This window comes from Nanorana parkeri, unplaced genomic scaffold (assembly GCF_000935625.1).
Source record: "Nanorana parkeri isolate BGI_ZX_2015 unplaced genomic scaffold, ASM93562v1 scaffold398, whole genome shotgun sequence".
Lineage (NCBI taxonomy): Eukaryota > Metazoa > Chordata > Amphibia > Anura > Dicroglossidae > Nanorana > Nanorana parkeri.
Genome location: NW_017306666.1, coordinates 140786 through 155015, shown reverse-complemented (window position 1 = coordinate 155015; position 14230 = coordinate 140786). Strand labels below are relative to the sequence as shown.

The window sequence follows — 14230 nt, the reverse complement described above, 5'->3', positions numbered from 1 at the left end:
TAGTGGACAGACCCTTTAAGGAGCCATTGTTTAAGTTTGGATCTATAACTGTACCATATTACGTTATTTTAAAACACAAAATGTGCATACTGTCCAAACACAGCATACACATCTGAATGTTGCACATCATGTTTTTGTATCGATAATGCGTATATCTACAGAGAAATATACCAAATACTCTTATGATTATTTAGAATACCCTTTAGTCTAGGTGATTCTATAAAACTGGATAAAAGGATCGGTAGGCACAGCAACCCATAGGTTATTATAACTATCAGTTTTCTTCTGCATTTCTGAAAATGACAGCCCATATTCTATTGGTTGACTAGGACAACACCTTTACAATTATAGAATACCGTTTTACAAACTACACAACATACATGCCAAGCACTACTTCATGATTTATCAATGCTCGCCGACTACTGTCCACAAAGAAAGACATGTGGTGTGAATAAAAACCGCATGGTGAAAGTTTATTGAGAAAATATGGCAAGAGTTTAAGGCACTTCAAACACTTAAACATAGAAATCAAAAAGAAATAGGACAAGCTATTATTATATAAATAAGAAGAAATGTGAACAGCTTATTTTTTTCCATCAATAGACATACACAGCCAGTAACCTAAAGTTTGATTTTTATGAACAAAAAGATATTAACACATAGCACTAGAAATATTTAAAAATATATATATATATATATATATTCAGCACATATGCTTAATGCATGTACATTTTTCTTTTTTTACAGACAAAAATATGCAGCAAATACTGAATTTCTCAACATTTGTAGATACATTTTTTTCCTTTAATATAAAAGTTACATAATACATACAGCCCAGAGGACAACTTTTCTTAGTCCGTTCAGATCTACTGAGGGCTCTCCCACATAGTACAGCTAAAACCAGAATACCAGCAGCCCAGCTGGATGTGGATACGTTGTTTTAAAACAATTCATCAGTACGGAATGAAGACTGAGGAGCAAAGTAATGCATCGGGTATAAATATTAAACCAGTAACAATAACAGAGGCACTATGGCACTAACACTGGAAAAAGTGGGAACAGTTCATAGCATCTTTAGGACTTGACTTTGCAAGTGATAGTCCTTGGATCACCTATGTAGTCCAGTATCGTTCTATAATAAACTCATTGTTTTATAATTCCAAGGGTGTCCAATGGCAGGAGAGAGCACATGCTCAACATAGCTTTGTTCCAGTTATCAGACTTCCCATTATATCTACATAGATATTGCTTTAGTCTGCTGGTGCATTCAGGCACGAAAAACAGGTACATTCAGCATCTGTCAGACACAGGTACAGGTAGCAGCAGGTCAGAGATGGCAAATACATTTTAATTGTCGAATGGTCCTCTTTGTGTTGGACTGGGTGGAAGTTTTTTGCTTAGTCTGGGTGTGCCCTGTAAAAAAAAAAAAAATGAACATTAAAAAAAATAAAAAATAAAAATACTTAAAACATGCGTATGATTAAAATTTACTAAGGGTTTCTTGTGGCAGAGCCATCACTAATGTGGTTTTTCCATCCTATCGATGCTCATAGATTGGCAGGTAGACAGGTCTGTAAGGCACTGCCAACCTCTACTCACCACCAGACCTGCCATGACTAATTTTCCTTACTCGGGCAATTGTAAGCAGCAAGCAATTGTAAGCAGCGGGTTCACTTTAGTAGGGGCCTCGCCAGTAGCACATACTCACCTTCCTTTTACTCCTTCACTACTCCATTCGGCATCAGGTGGAGAAACAAAATACCCAGTACTTCTGAGCATGGGGAATAGGTGACTCACTGACAACTTTCTAAACTGTTGCTTAAGTGCCCGATGTGTCACATAGGGGTAGGCAAAGAATCGGACACCCTGTGCAAACTTTGCAACTTGGAACTTACTTGGGCTTTCGTAAATGAGGAAATAGAAGGTAAGATTAAATTGTTGCTGGCGCTGCTTAAAACCCAACTCTAGTTAAAACGTATGTCAGATTATTCACATGCTGTCTGTGTCCCCTGTTAGAAAGATTTACTCTCACTGGTATCACCAGAGGAGGAAAAAGAGGGATCTCTCTAATGTGGACAGAGACTCCAAAAAAAGCACATTTAGCAGAGTGAGGAGGAGTTAGAACATATGTCAAGTTTTTATTACTCTGTGACTTCTTGTCCTGATGACAACCATACACTCTCATTTGTTGTCTTGGAATTACCAGAACAGGGAATGAGCGGAATCTCCCCAATGAGGACACAAACAGCAATATAAACTTCACAGAGACTCTGAGTTTCACCCACTCTATTGAAAATCTAAAAGGTTTGAGTGGAATTGGGCTTCAAAATGAACTGGTTACTTCAAGTTAAGGGCACAGTCATTCAATGATTTTACAGATATAGTGGAACATTTTGATAAATCCATAATAAAACACTTAATAGTTGTCCATTCTCATTACTATTCACAAGGAGTGCCCGCTGATAGATTATCACAAGTAAAAATCCTATGGTGTATGGGTGCCATAGAGGTCCCAATTGTTCCCTGTTCAGTTGGTCTGCATTTATTGGTTTTCTAAGGACAAAGCTGACCTAGTGCTGCAATAGAAGTCTTAAACAATGACAAGTATTTTTGGTTTTTGGAGCAAAGAAGAAATAAGCACAAGGAATGGGGTGAAGGCACTGCATTTAGAGGCAACAAAGTATAGTAACAAAAATAAGGAATCTTTCTGATCTATAAGGAAAACTCTAATGGATCTACTTGACTGGTTTTTATTATTAATATTGGTAAAACTAGCTAATCATTTCTGCATCTGACAAATGAAATGTAACATTAAGTCACAATGGTGGATGAAAATGCAGACACTAATTATGGCAAAATATGTTCAAAACTGGAGAAGAATACAAAGAATGAAGAAATTCACAACATTTCATCCAGTTTTAGCTGTTCTATGTTTAGATATGTTGTACTTACTGGTGATGGTGTTTTAGAGAAATTGACGTGGGCATAAAGAAGGACAGCTATATCTTTATGACCGGCATCCAAGGCAATTGACATAGCTGAGCTACCATCCTATGATAAACAAGAAATCAAAGATGTGTTTGAATAAACAGTATTAAAAAAACTAGCAATGTTGCCTAGAGCAAATAACCTTTTTAGTATGAGGACCTTACCAAACAATGCATTCAGTTTTTTACCCAATTAGGTTGGCCCTTGCTGGTAACTTGTTTTCCTGATCTAGCAGATCAAATTTAAGCAAAAGCCTCACATGGAAGCACAATGTTCCTACCAATGCTCTATGGACACCTATGGCATGTAAAGGGACTGTGGTGCTTCAGGTAAGAATAAAGCAGTCTACATGCATCATGCACTTTTAGTGTATGAAGTCCCAGAACTAATGCAGGAGGACTTGTAAACCTGCCCCCCTCCCCAGTCTCACACTTCTGTTACTCTATTTAGACAAAAAAGGTGACCCAGGTTAAACTGTTAAGTTATTTGAAAGGCTGCTTCAAGATTTTTACTCCACTGTTAACAACCCAGGTCCATAAGGTTGTACAAGTTAGTGATCCTCAATTAGGGTTAATGAATGTGAGTTTGTTTTGTGGGGAACAGAGTGGGAATTAACTTACATTGTCCTCTAAGGCAGCATTGCAGCCAAGCTGGCCGAGCAGCAGTTTTACTATTTCTACGTGTCCGTGTTCACTTGCACACATCAGTGCCGTTGAGCCTTCATCATCCTGAATGTTCACATCTGCTCCACAGGCCAGGAGAGCTTTGACCATGTCTATCCTGCCATGACTCACTGCAAGCATTAAAGCAGTCTGGCCAGCCTGGAAATAGAAAACACAAAATAAGAGCCTATGTCAGCCCTGGCCCAGAAATGAACAGAGAACACAGCTACAGATGTGAATAGTTTCCTTAAAGAGCAATGTAGAAAATAGGATTTAAATGTGAGGCAATAGATTTCTTGCAGGTGAACTGAATAGAAGGAGCTGTTCAATATGCTGTACAAAACAGCAGAGAAAGTAATCCATTTCCCAAGACAACATGTAAGAGCTGAATACACAGACTAGGTCTCTTAGCCCAATCTGCTCACCATCTGGACTGAAGGTATGAGCTGTTAAGCCACAATATATTCTCATTGATGGCATCCATAATAAAGTAAAGGGCTCTGCTGAAGTAGGAACAGTGGGTGAAGCACCACATCAGTATTTTCGCACAAAAAAAAAGAAACAATGTCAGACCTACCAGCACAAATGGGACCCAGGTACAAAATAAGCCCTGTGCCCTGTAATTTTGGCTACCCACCAAAACAAGAGCGCATTTTTTACTCTTTGTATTATGCATTGTACTGTAGTCACCAACCCACCGGTATCCACAGGGTCATTAGAACACACTTTAGCCAAAGTCAAACAAGTCCTTAGTGATGGAAACTTTTTGCTGCAACTACTATTTTGTTTAACTACCTCCGGGCCGGCCGTTGTAAAAAAACGGCCAGCCGGGGGGTCTCTAGATCTGAGCGAGCCCGATATTTAAAAACAGGCAGCGATGTCTGTCAACATACAAGCGATCCGCCGGCTCTAGAGCCGTCGGATCGCTTCTATGGGGTAGCGATCGGTGCCCCCCCTCTGTGGTCTCCCCCCGTCGTTGTCCCGCTGTGCCCGGTGCGAGCCCGGGATCAGCATGGTGCCTGTGTCACAGGGGATCAGAGGGAGATCGTTACACGGGTACCGTCCGGTCCCCTCTCCTCTGCAAGAATGCGGAAGTGTTGTATATTACATCACTTCCGCATTCTTGTGTCACTCTCCAGCTTCAGAAGCTGATTGAGCAGATCTGTGCATCATCAGCTTCTTTTGGGGGGTCCCTAGATAACATTATTAGCCCCCGTATGTGATAGCAATAAAAGTTTAGTGGGGAAAAAAAAATTAAAGCCCCCCCCCAAATTTAAAGTTACACATAAAAAAACGAAAAAATGTTTTCAAGTCCCCACCCATACATACACGCGTCGGGGGCGCTTACGTGCAAAAAGGACGATTGCGTCCATTACGCTGCACATGTTACATATCGGCGCGAATGTCGCAATTCTAGGCCCATCAATCACTGATAACACTAAACTGATGAGCGGTAAAAGCTTTTAAAGTGTCGCCTATGGCCAATTTTGGGTATGGTCGTTTTCTGCGATTTTGCGGGTGCGCGCAATTATAAAGCTTGACATGTTTGGTGTCTATTTACCCGACGTGACCCTGAATTTTATATTTTACCAAAAAACTGAGTAATAATAAATGTTTCCTAACAATGTAAAAAAACGCAGTGGTGATTAAATACCACCAAAAGAAAGCTCTATGTGTCCCCAAAAAATGGTATAAAATTAGTTTCAGTACAGCGTTACATGACAGAATAAACATCAGTCAAAGTACCGCAGCACTGAATACTGAAAAATGGCCTGGCCAGGAAGGGGGTCTAAACACCTGGTCTTCAAGCAGTTAACACATCGGTTGTACAGAGATTCATAAAAGGAAAGAGCAGCAATGATAGAAAAATGGAGGCTATCACAGGTGACTTTAATAACATACACGTGTCATGTATGGCCTGTAACTCCTCCCTATAGGGTAGGGATGGTGTTTACCCTAAAAAGAACTCCGATACACTTATGAAATGGCAGGTGACATTTGATATTTGTTGGGAGTCTGGGTATATAGCAAAACAAAGTTGGCAATATAAGCACATACACATTTTTATGAAAAATTATTCTATAAAACATTTGAAATCAGAAATAGATCATGTAAAACACTTAAAGGTATAAACAATATTCGGTTCATGGATTTATGAAGTTTGTCTGTCATCATAAGAACTGAAAACATGAATCTTACCTGGCTGGCTTTGGCATTAACATCTCCACAGCTGAAAAGCTCCCCTACCACACGCATATCCTTGGCTGCTTCTACAGCTGCCAGAGCAGCGAGCATGATGGGAGTGTAGCCAGCCTTGTTCTGGTGATCTACATTACACACATCTGCAAAGAAAGAGACCATTCAGTTATGGCATGAGATCATTAGACGTAGAACAGGAATATAAATACATCAGTTAGCCTCTTATATGAACGATCTTGCGGTTCTCAAGTTCAAATCATTGCTACAATCCCAATTGTAGAATCTGAACTGCTTATAATGAAAAAAATACTGCTTTTTTTTCTTTCATATGCTTTATCGAGTAGTCAATCTACTGTCTATCCTTTATCAACAGAAAACAAACAAAGCCAAAAAAATGCTTTCCAGCTATGACCATGGTGAAAGTCCACTAAGGAGATAAACTTTCTGATAATCAGTCTTCCATTTCAGATCATAAATGGAGGGTTTGTAAATGAACAAACACTTGTAGATCCCTACAATTTTCATATTTGTATTAAAAGGATATTTCCAACTATTAAAGTGCACCTCTTACAGTGTCCCCTGTTTAATGGCTCACTTTGAGGTTATGAAGGTTTACCTTGCCAAGTGTATTTTTCACTTACTGTAGCAGTTCCATGACCCAAGTTTTCCCAAGCAGGGGGTCTAATTAAAACTGAACAAGTGTTGCAGTGGAGCAGCTTTTCTTTTCAGTCCCAGGTGTCAAGAAACCTTTGTACATTCAAGCTCCACATATGCCATTATACTGGTGCTTTTCCTCTTGGACAAGCCACTGGACTGCAGCATCAATGCAGTGCAGGTATAACTTTATTTGTGCAACAAATCAAACACTGCAATATTCACTTATCATGTATTGAACCTATTATGCTCTGCATACCTTTTTGAGTGAAAGCACATGCCCATGTGTATGGGGCCAAAAAAGTCAGAATCTGTTTGCCAACTGTGCCAATATAGCAGTGTCTCAGTGAGCCCTATTACATGTAAACCACCATAACAATGTGGACAGTGGCCTAGATGAATCATACAGTGTATGATAATATAGTGTATGATAACAGTAATATCAAAAGATAAAATAATCTCTTGGTGCGTCCCTCCATGCATCTCATACAAAAAGCTTTGTTCACATGACTATATGACCTTCAAGCACTAACCTGCATCCAGCAGCATCTTGACAATCTCAAAGTTGGAATGGGAGACGCTGTAGTGAAGTGCTGTGTTTCCATTGCCATCAGCCATGTTGATAATATAGCGCAGAACAGATGGTGAAAGATCAGTAAATGCGGCAACGTAATCCTCCACCATGGCAGGAATGGCAGATTTCTGACTCGATACCTTGAACCATTCGTTTTGGATAGTGTTCAAACACAACCTCTGTCAACATAAAGCATTAAAAGCTTTTCAGTGGTAAGGTCATATTTCAGATAAACCAGTGGTTTCTATTAGGAAAGTAATCATCAAATTATTTAATCAGCAGTCATTACTATAAAAATTATGGTCTATTATATTGCTGTGCTAGGCTAAATATAGCATTGTTGCTATTCTCTGTATTGATGGAACAGCCCACAGTGTGAAGAACCCTCAGTAACTATACAGTACTAATGGAGAACACCATCCGAGTGTCTTAGATCAAAAGAATGTGGAAATCTGACAAGTGCTCATCATCATGGTGCACACTGGGTATTGTGGCAAACGAAGAAGGAATGCTAATGGTATTGATATACATCACTCCTACATGTCCCTCAAAAACCATTGGGTGAAGTTCTAACCGGAACATCAGGCTAATTCAGTACAAAGTACAAATCTTGGGGTAGGCTGCCAATATATAGTACGACTTAAATCTTAAAAATAAATTCAAGAGCCTTTACTATTAACAAAATGTCTCTTATTTGTGTATCACTCGGCTGTAGATCCTCAAATCATCTCTGAATTGGTACTGACACTGTCCTTCCATCTGGAGGGTGGATACTTTTGTTCCCCATGGTCCCTGTGTTGTTAAGTAGTCACCACTCCAAGCTCGCTGCCGTGATTATTATTATATAGGACTTATATAGCGCCAACAGTTTGCGCAGCACTTTACTATATAGGGAAGACATTACAATACAATTTTAGACAAGATAGTAAGGAGGGTTCTGTCTGTGAAAGCTTACAATCTGGAGTGCAATTTTGTTAGTTTACAAAATTAGTAAACTAAACATGAGATTGTAGTCCATCATGGGAGCGAGATTGGAGTGGTGGCTCCTTTACAACACACACAGGGACCATGGGGAACACACGGGGTAATACACAAATAAGCTACATTGTTGTAACAGTTAAGGTACTTGGATGCATTGTTGACATTTAATTCCTGAGCTCGTCACTTTCAGTAAAAAAAAATATATACTTTGTAATGTCCCCCTAAAAAAAGAGAAGTTTCTGAAGTGAAAGCACGTCTAGAGATTACCTACTTACCACATCCTTGTTTGCTAAAGCTCGTGGGTCATCAACTGCATCTTTTAGCACGTTGCATGCAGATACCATCTTTTCACTTAACTCATACCTGCACATGTATAAAACGTTGGTATAAGCCAATATTTTACCACAAGAAGAAACTGTTTCAAATAAGGTATTTTGTATGATTATGTTAGCTACAAAAGAAGTGAATACAATAAGAACATGATTAAGTGACCTACACACAAGGTTGATACTAGAAATGCACCGATATATATCGGCCAAAAATGGCACTTTTGACAAAATGCCGAAAGTGCAATTTTTTGGCCGAAATAGTGGTGCATCCGTGATTTCTCTCCTTCCCACTGGGCGCTGCTCCGTGCACCGCCCCACATCCTGTGACAGCTTGTCAGGATGGAGAGCAGCGGTGTGGGCGCAGACAGCTGTCATTGCTGTCACAGGAGGCTGAGCTCTCCTCCTGCCCCACCTCCTGTGACAGAGTGTCAGGATGGAGAGCGGGTACAAACACTCAGTGATCGCTGAGTGTTTGTAAATAATTGAGGACAGAGTATGGTTACTATATCCTCAATTATGAATGAATGGGAAGTGATCTACATCACCTCCTGTTCATTCATGATTGTGGTTATAGTAAACATACTATATCCACATGTAATGAACAGGAACAATCAGTATAGAGGATTCCTGTTCATTGATAACAGGGGATGCAGAAAGAGATTGAGGACTCTGTGTCCTCAATCACTTTTTCTATTTTAAAAGGGAAATATCAGGGGTCTGCTTAGACCCCTAATATTTCCCTGAAGCACCTAAAAAGTAAAGTAAAAAATTAAAATATTTAATAAAAAAAGAATAAATAAATCATTAAAAAAATCAAAAGTTTATAAAAAAATAAAATATTTTAAAAAATGTGAAAAAGTTAGAATAAAAAACATTTTCCGTTTTGGCCTGACTTTTTCCATTTCTGTTTTGAAATTTTCATTTCGGGGCACCTCTAGTTAATACACAACACTTGATTAACATGTTAACAATACTAAAAATATTAGAACTTAATTTTTATATAAGTCTGCTCATACAGGCTTTTTAATTATAATTAAAAAGCCTGTATATAACACCTTTAATATTTAACTGATTCTGCTGCAACAGTATATGGATACCAAATGATCATATTTGACATGTATCCAGTAATCTTAAGTTTAGGTCAAGAAGGTGGCTTTATTGTGGGGAAGGTTAGGTAGCAAGCATAAGGGGAATGCAGTCTTCTTCATCTATTGCCAGTAGACCAACTTTATTGCGCTGCAGGTCTAAAATAAAGAGAAGTTGTTATATGTCCCTCTTCTTAGCAGTAATTCAGGAAAGAAATGCACCTTTCTCTAATCTCCACTTTCTCTGTCTCGCTCTCATCTTTCTCAGCATTACGCAGTGGTTCAGAGACTCCTGCATCTCCACTTTCCACTTCTTTATGTATGACTTCAGACTCCTCATTAAAGACTTCTTCCTCTTCACATTCGTCATCTGATTCAGTGGAAGAACTTTCATCTGAGCTAGAATCATCACTGGAAGTAGTTTCATACCTGAAAAAAGGAAACTGTCAGTTGAATTTTTGGTTCAACGTTTAGGTCACACTTTAGACTACGTTATAAAAGTGTACTATGTCCCTAAAATGATAACAAATTTAAAGAAAAGTGCCACCAGGACCCATGACTGTGCAATGTTTGAGGATGTAGAATTAGGGGGAGGGTATTTTTGCTTACACATTTTTGACCAAAGCACTTTTGCATTCAATATCTTTTCTACAAGTATATATTATTTTTATATAATAATTTTTTGAGTAACATTGGAAAAAAGTTAAACAGGGAAGTTCATAAACTGCCAGGAGGACCAATTTTTCTCAAATTGGGTAAAGTGTTAGGCGAGCATGCTGTTAGGTATCCCATATTGAAAGTGTTGTGGATGCACCTATAGAGATCAATGAGAGAGGGTGGTGAGGATTGTTTCCATTTTAGGGAGATAAGACATCTATCAGCAGTCAGTACATGATTAGCTAGTTTGGTTGAGTGTCTGGACTTGTGTGGAAAAGGAAGACCCAACAAGCAGTGTACAGGGTCCATGAGTACCGGGAAATCAACAAGGTTTCCAAGTAGTGTCATCACCTGTCACCAGTAGGCATGAATTGGAGGACATTTCCAAAATATGTGATATAAGGTACCTGTAGCATTGTTGGACCTCCAGCATGTGGAGGGAATTGTTGTGTTGATCAAGTGTAAGGTCTGGGGTATGGTACCAGTGGTATGGGATTTAAAAATTTTTTTTTTTATAGCCTTTGCCTTTAACACACTGCACACATTTAGATTATAGTCAGGAACATTTTTACTGCGTCGGTACTATTTCTGAGCAGCAGAGGGGGGATGTGATTATACAGTAAATCCATCAAGCTCAGTGCTCCCGTTTTGCAATATCTTGTTTAGCAAAACTGATAAATCTCACCACTAATACATCCATAATAAACTGTTAGCATTATAAATAAGCCAGCAGTGTAGGTATTTTAGAGTATTAATACACACTTGGTAATAAAATTATTTAATGCAGCCAGACCTCCTTCCATTATATAAAGCATTGCTGGTCAGCACATATCTTGGGAAGAGGCACACAAATGACATCATGAAGTATTTATTAACATCCTGTACTTACTGCAGTAACTAATGAAATTTCTGGAGATTAAGATTCCCTGTAGGGACAAGTGTCTTAGTTATGTGATCTTATGAGCTGAACATGAGGTTAAAAGGTATTGTTTTCCAATACACGAGGCCTATTTTTGAACAGCTTTGCATATCCCTTGGCTCTCCACAACATCCTCTAAACTGGGAAAGCAAGTGACAAGCAGAGACAGGTTGCAGGTGTTATATATATATATATTTTTTTATATATAGAGGCTTACCCTCCATTAATGCCAACAAACTGAAGATTTTTCTTGGTATTTGAAGACTCACTCTTCTCACTCTTTCTTTTCATGATGGATTTAAGTGTATTCTGACTGCTGGCACTCACTGTTTAAAAAATGAAATTCAAGTTATAAAGTGCACAATTTACTATTACGTAAGACTGTTTGAATTGCTAATAGAAACCTTTTTGCTTAAACTTGAAAAGGAAACGTTTGAAATGATTATAATATCCATTTACCATAAACAGAAGAAGCTGGGTTTTCACTGGATAACTCTGTTGTAGTGACAGAGCTGACTGTAAGAGCTGACTCAGTGCTACACTCTGTTGTTTGAACAATATTCAGCCTTTTTAGTTTTGAAATGCCTGCTTGGTTTTGAAGGCCAACAGTTTGAGCACTGGAAGTGGCATACTCAGTGGTTACCTGGGTCTGGGATATGCTGTCCACATTCGTTCCTAATGAAAATAAAGCATATGAAAATGATTAAACTTGAACTAAAGATTAGAAACTATAGATCACAATGTTATCAAGTGACTAAACCTGAACTCAGCATATTGAATATCCTGCCCATGTACCAAAAAAACTGGATCACTGGAAAACTGGACCACTGGATTAGGTAATCTATTTCACATATATACAAGTTACATATATACATCTATACAAATATGTGTCTTTTTTTTACAAGCATATATAATTGCTTTTGGTTGTTTATATTTTCTTCCTTAAAGTATATGTAAAATCTAATCTTTTGGGCGGTGGGAGTGTTACAACCTGTAACACTCTTTTTGCCCTGGTGACCAGCTTCAGTGACAACTGTTCAAAAGGATTTCTTGTTGTGTCTCCAGCACAAGTGAAGAGAAATCCCCAAAAAGGGACACGGGCAGAAAAAAAGAAATACTGACTGGGGGTTTATCTAATCCCTACTCTATCCTAGACTAAAAAATGTTTTTGGCTTTAGATATACTTCAACTGTCCTAAAATAAACAGCAGGTTTTCCTAAAAGGTACCCGCAGATGAAAGCTAAGGCCCATAGCCTATCATTTGTGGGGGGGGGGGAAAGGTGATAAGGAAGGCCCCAAACCATACTTTTTGGGGGGGGGGGGAAAGGTGATAGACTAGGATGAATCATTTAGAGTAAATATGATTGCCTGCCCTGACATAAGTACCTAAGCTTTACACAAAGTGACCTCCATTGCATAAACATACATGTTCAGGTTATATAAAGTATAAATGTATGTATAATTGTATTTCAACTTTTGCAAATTGGGATAACACATCGTTTATATTTGTTTCATGTTCCCATTCACATAGCCAGTTAAAAAAAACACTCTCCTCTTTCATGTTCCCAGCTCCCCATTATTTCCCTTCATGTCCCCAGCTTTCCGCTCCCGGACCCCAGGTCATCTCCCTTCATGCTTCCAGCTCCCTGTCTCCCCCTTCGTGTCCGCAGAAGCTCTATTCGGCACTGGGCAGCAGTTCTGTGTGATGAGGGGGCGGGGATTACACCGCTCCCACTCATTGGCTGCTGCCCGGCTGGATGAGGCTTCACGCTGCGCCCGGAACCAGGTGAGGGGAGCAGCGTGAAGCATGTAGGGCCCAGGACAGGAGGAAGAGGTCCCGGGACTGACATTAGCGGTTACCGGGATAATAAATATCCTGGTAATCAGAGGTCACCAGGGGCCCCTTCCTCCTGTCCTGGGCCCCCTCCAAGTGGCGGAACTCCAGGGCCCGGCGACCTCTGCGACCCTGGTAGTTCCGTCACTGCACATAGCATTGGCATAAAAAAAAAATGCTTCTTGCAGTTTAAATTGTTTTTACTTGGGTTAGGGTTTTAAGAGTTACCATTTCTAATAGCTTCTATTTCTTTGACATGTTAGAAGGGGTCTAAGGTGGCTTGCCCATTGAATGTTAATGAAGTTTATCAGATCAACACGATCCTCAGATTTCAGTCCCAAGTCTTTCTATAAGGACAGACCACTATGAAAGGGCTAAGAAAAATCTGGAATCAGCCATCTTGCCTGATTTAACAAAACATCGAAAAAGGTAAGACATTTTTTTTTAAAAGTCATTTTTCAGCTGTGTGAATAGGAACACATAACAAAACATATAGAGGGATTTTCTCAAATTTGACTGCAAAAGTGGAAATACACTTTAAGGAATGGACATTGGTCCATCATTTAATCTTAACCGAAATGTGGATGCTTATACAAAACGTGCTCGGTCTGTACAACATAACTCAAGTAGGCCTACATTTTTAAGAAAGCAAGTACCAAAAGAAATGCCAAGGCTGCCAATGCCGACCTCCTCCTGAAAATGCAAGTTGACAGTTACTGGCTTTATTACTTAGTTTATGAGTGACTTACCTGGAACAAGCCTGCAGTGAGTGAAATCAGAATAAGTAATTTGTATACTTGTTCCAGATCCATGACCAAGTAAATTCTAAAGCTTGGAGTTGCTATTTAAACAAGTGATGTTGTCATTCTTTTGCTGAAGAATCATCTCCCAAAGTCTGCTGGGAAACAGGCAATTCCTCTCGCCAACCTCCATGTCTCTAAAGGACACAGCAGTGATGTGGAAGTCAACGGGATTCCCCAACAATAGAATAGTATTTAACAGCGTAGTCAGCAGGAGCTGTAACTATTTACAGTCTTGTTTTCAGGTTACACGTTTATTTTGAAATCCATATTGCCGACAGAGTCGCTTGAGTGAACGGGCCCTAAAAGTAAGCAAATTCTCAAAAGAACCCCCAATCGAAAATGTAAAATAATAATAATAAAAAAATGATGTGTGGCCCCTCCAAAACACATACCAAGCCCTTATCCAAAATAGAGGTCTGGTATGGATTTTAAGGGAGGACCACTTGCAAAAATACAAAAATTGGGGTTCTCCCCTTCACATTAGAGTCACCTCTTCCAATTAGGAGCCCCCTCACATCAGAAACCCCCATTAAATCAGGACCCCC

The 14230-nt window shown here is 39.2% G+C and overlaps 1 protein-coding gene across 1 annotated transcript in view; it reads right to left on the bottom strand.

Moving 5' to 3' along the window:
* Positions 1 to 1133: 1133 nt before the first annotated feature.
* KANK1 (KN motif and ankyrin repeat domains 1) overlaps positions 1134 to 14230 on the bottom strand; it is an 89567-nt gene continuing 76470 nt past the window's right edge. The window contains exons 4-12 of the mRNA XM_018559475.1: positions 11508 to 11723; positions 11266 to 11374; positions 9695 to 9901; positions 8334 to 8421; positions 7037 to 7256; positions 5850 to 5992; positions 3609 to 3809; positions 2953 to 3051; positions 1134 to 1413 (exon numbers count right to left, since the gene is read on the bottom strand). Of these exons, the coding sequence (XP_018414977.1) occupies positions 1348 to 1413; positions 2953 to 3051; positions 3609 to 3809; positions 5850 to 5992; positions 7037 to 7256; positions 8334 to 8421; positions 9695 to 9901; positions 11266 to 11374; positions 11508 to 11723 (1349 nt within the window). The 3' untranslated portion in view covers positions 1134 to 1347. The remainder of the gene's footprint in view (positions 1414 to 2952; positions 3052 to 3608; positions 3810 to 5849; positions 5993 to 7036; positions 7257 to 8333; positions 8422 to 9694; positions 9902 to 11265; positions 11375 to 11507; positions 11724 to 14230) is intronic.